Source organism: Castanea sativa, chromosome 1 (assembly GCF_040712315.1).
Source record: "Castanea sativa cultivar Marrone di Chiusa Pesio chromosome 1, ASM4071231v1".
In the NCBI taxonomy this organism is placed as follows: domain Eukaryota; kingdom Viridiplantae; phylum Streptophyta; class Magnoliopsida; order Fagales; family Fagaceae; genus Castanea; species Castanea sativa.
In genome coordinates this window covers 59244482-59247285 of record NC_134013.1, presented here as the reverse complement: position 1 = coordinate 59247285, position 2804 = coordinate 59244482, and the positions used below count along the sequence as shown (strand labels likewise).

Sequence of the window (2804 nt, the reverse complement as noted above, 5' to 3'; positions counted from 1 at the left end):
CTATGAGGATTTTTCTTTTTCTATTTTTTCCTTAAACCCTAATAAGTAGTAGTAATAATTTACTCCAATAACTATTGAATCGGTGCATGCTAGAATTTGTTGGTCTTGATTTTCCTTTTACTAATGTGAGAGAGATGTATGGAGGATTTGTTTTGGACTTGTGGGCTCATTATTTATTAGGCCCTGTTTTTTTACATCAATTAGGCCTTAATTGAAATTGCAAATGAGAGGCAAATCTATAGATATACTTTCTATGAGATTCCACAAACAATAATGATGCATAACTAAATGATGGCGTGCTCCAAAAGGTCCAAAACTCATTAATTTTAGAGAAAACGCATGATACTTAACACTTATGGACCCATCACTTTTATTGGTAGAATAATTATGTACTCATTATCGATTAATTAAACTCATGCTCTGACTCATTATTTATATTGAAAGACATCAAATGATGTGAGAATCCAAGTCAAAAAGGCCGATATTATTTTTATTAAAAAGATACTAAAAAAGAGAAAAATAAGTGTAAGGTAGGAGTAATGTTACGGTTATAAACTATTTTATAATTTTTTTACAAACTATTGATATGACCAACTTCTTATTGGTTTTTATCTAAGTCTACCATTTTTATTTAACTACTCACCACATTAGTAGTTTGTAAAATTTTTTGTAAAAAAAGTTTGTATCTCTAGCATTACTCGTAAGGTAGTTTTGTTGACCCTCCCTATTGGGGGGAGAGAGAGAGAGAGAGGTCCCTACTTGGCCACATTAATTTCAAACTCAAAATAAGACCGCAAATAAACCAAACAGTTTATAAATAATTCAGGCTTATTTCAAGAAAAATGCCTGTTTATGTTCATTTGTTTAGTAAACAAGTCAAACTCATGCCCTAATTTAGGCCCAACCATTAATAATGAGTTAGTGGACAAATTTGTAAACATGAAGCTTGGTTTGATTATATATAGTATTATATTTTTATATGTATACTAGTCTAAACATATATTTACATAAACTTGAAATAGGATTGTGTAAATTTGTATATAAGTCCATATGATATCAAATTATTGTTTACTAGAGAGGGATTAGTCTTATTGGAACCGTGTAAGTAGTTTATTGATAATATAACTAGTCTATTATAGTATACATTCATAGATTTGTGAAGAGATAAAAAAATTTTAGTAATAGTTTTACTGTACGTGGGAAAAGAATAAATTAATAAATAACTCGTAAATAAACTTCAGGTTGTTCAACAAAAAAATGAACTAAGTTTGAACATAATGTTATTTAGTAATCATCTTAAACTCGACCCGTGTTCAAAATAATACTAAATGAACAAGTCCAAACTTTTAATATTCAACTTGGCTTGGCTAGCCTAATTATAACCCTAATCCAAAAGACAATTGCCCTGTTGAATTAAAATACTTAAATTTTAATGGTAAAAGTAAATGTGACAATAACAATTCTATTTGTACAAAATAAAACCTCTTTGATTGTATAATTACAAGTTTGCTTTCACATAACTCACAAAGTAAAATAGCTTAACTAATCCATGCAGACACTGCATAAAGAGGCCGTTCATGCCAACAGATCATCAAACTAGCTTTATCATTCACAATTTTATAACCATCCTTACCATAGGCCTCAATAATCTGCTTAGCATCACACCACATGTGCGCAGGCTTGAACCCAGCTCCAACAAACCTAACAATCCACCTTGCATACCTCTGATGCCTCTCCTCCCTTTCCAACCCTTCACACGCCACAATATCTACAATTTCTCTTCCAAACATTTCCTCTATACCAAGTCTCTCCTCACATGAAAGAGACCCACAATTGACATCCAATGAATCAAACATGGCACTATAAAAGTGTAACCCCTCAACAAACCTGTCCACTAAACGATCTAAGTTATGATCAGCTTCTTGCTCAACTAAGAAAAACAATTTCGGTGACATTGACCTAACCATTGCTAAAAATTGTCCCATCTGCTTACAATCCTTAACTTCGTTACCTTTGTTGGGCCCAAAATGTGCATCTACTCGATCATCCTCTGCCAATAAGACGTGAAGATTTAGTATTGAAACAAAAGCCAATGCTTCTCCTGACCTTACCTTAAGCATGTCTTTGGTCAGCTCTTTTAGACTAACATTTACAGGGTCGAATTGGAAGGGAATGTCCAGGCCTTCTGCCTCTTTAACAAGCCTTAGGCCCAACTTCTCTAGAACAACTTTGCTGCTATTTACGCATGTGATCTTCAACTGTGGAGGCTCACGGGCCTGAGCCATAAGAGCAAAGCTTTGGATAAGTGGGACCCAAAAGTTGGGATCGCCGGAGCCCAAATCCACGACGTGAATTACACGTTCCGCCGACATGGCTCGGACCAAGGTTTGGGCTATGATGGCATAGGCAAAGCGAAGGTAAGGGAAGGCCTGTGAAAATAAGGCCCAAGATGGATCCATTTCATGATTAGATAGTTGTAGAGTACGGTTTGTTAGGGCCTTATAAAGGCCTGGCCAGCGCTTGACAAGGCGGCTTGCTAAGGCATAAGCAAACTGGGCCGCTAGCCGTTGCATGGAATCACCGGTAACTGAGGCAAGCGGTGATATGTGGGGGAGACATGCATCGGCACGGTGGAGATTGCCAGACGAGGTGTGGTTAGCACATTTCAAGAGGAGTTGAATGAGTCGTAAACCTCTTTCTTCAGACTTATTTATGGCTTCAATGCGAGCGGGCTTAGTTGGGGATGGTGATAAAGTTAGGGAAAGCGCTACATCAGGCTTTAGTGCTGGAGATGATGAACTCAT

General features: G+C 36.2%; 1 protein-coding gene across 1 annotated transcript; it reads right to left on the bottom strand.

The window, feature by feature from the left end:
* Window positions 1–1457: 1457 nt before the first annotated feature.
* LOC142643933 (scarecrow-like protein 3) lies at window positions 1458–2804 on the bottom strand. The gene has a single exon (XM_075818642.1). It carries the CDS (start codon window positions 2802–2804, stop codon window positions 1539–1541), a length of 1266 nt encoding a protein of 421 aa, XP_075674757.1. The 3' UTR covers window positions 1458–1538.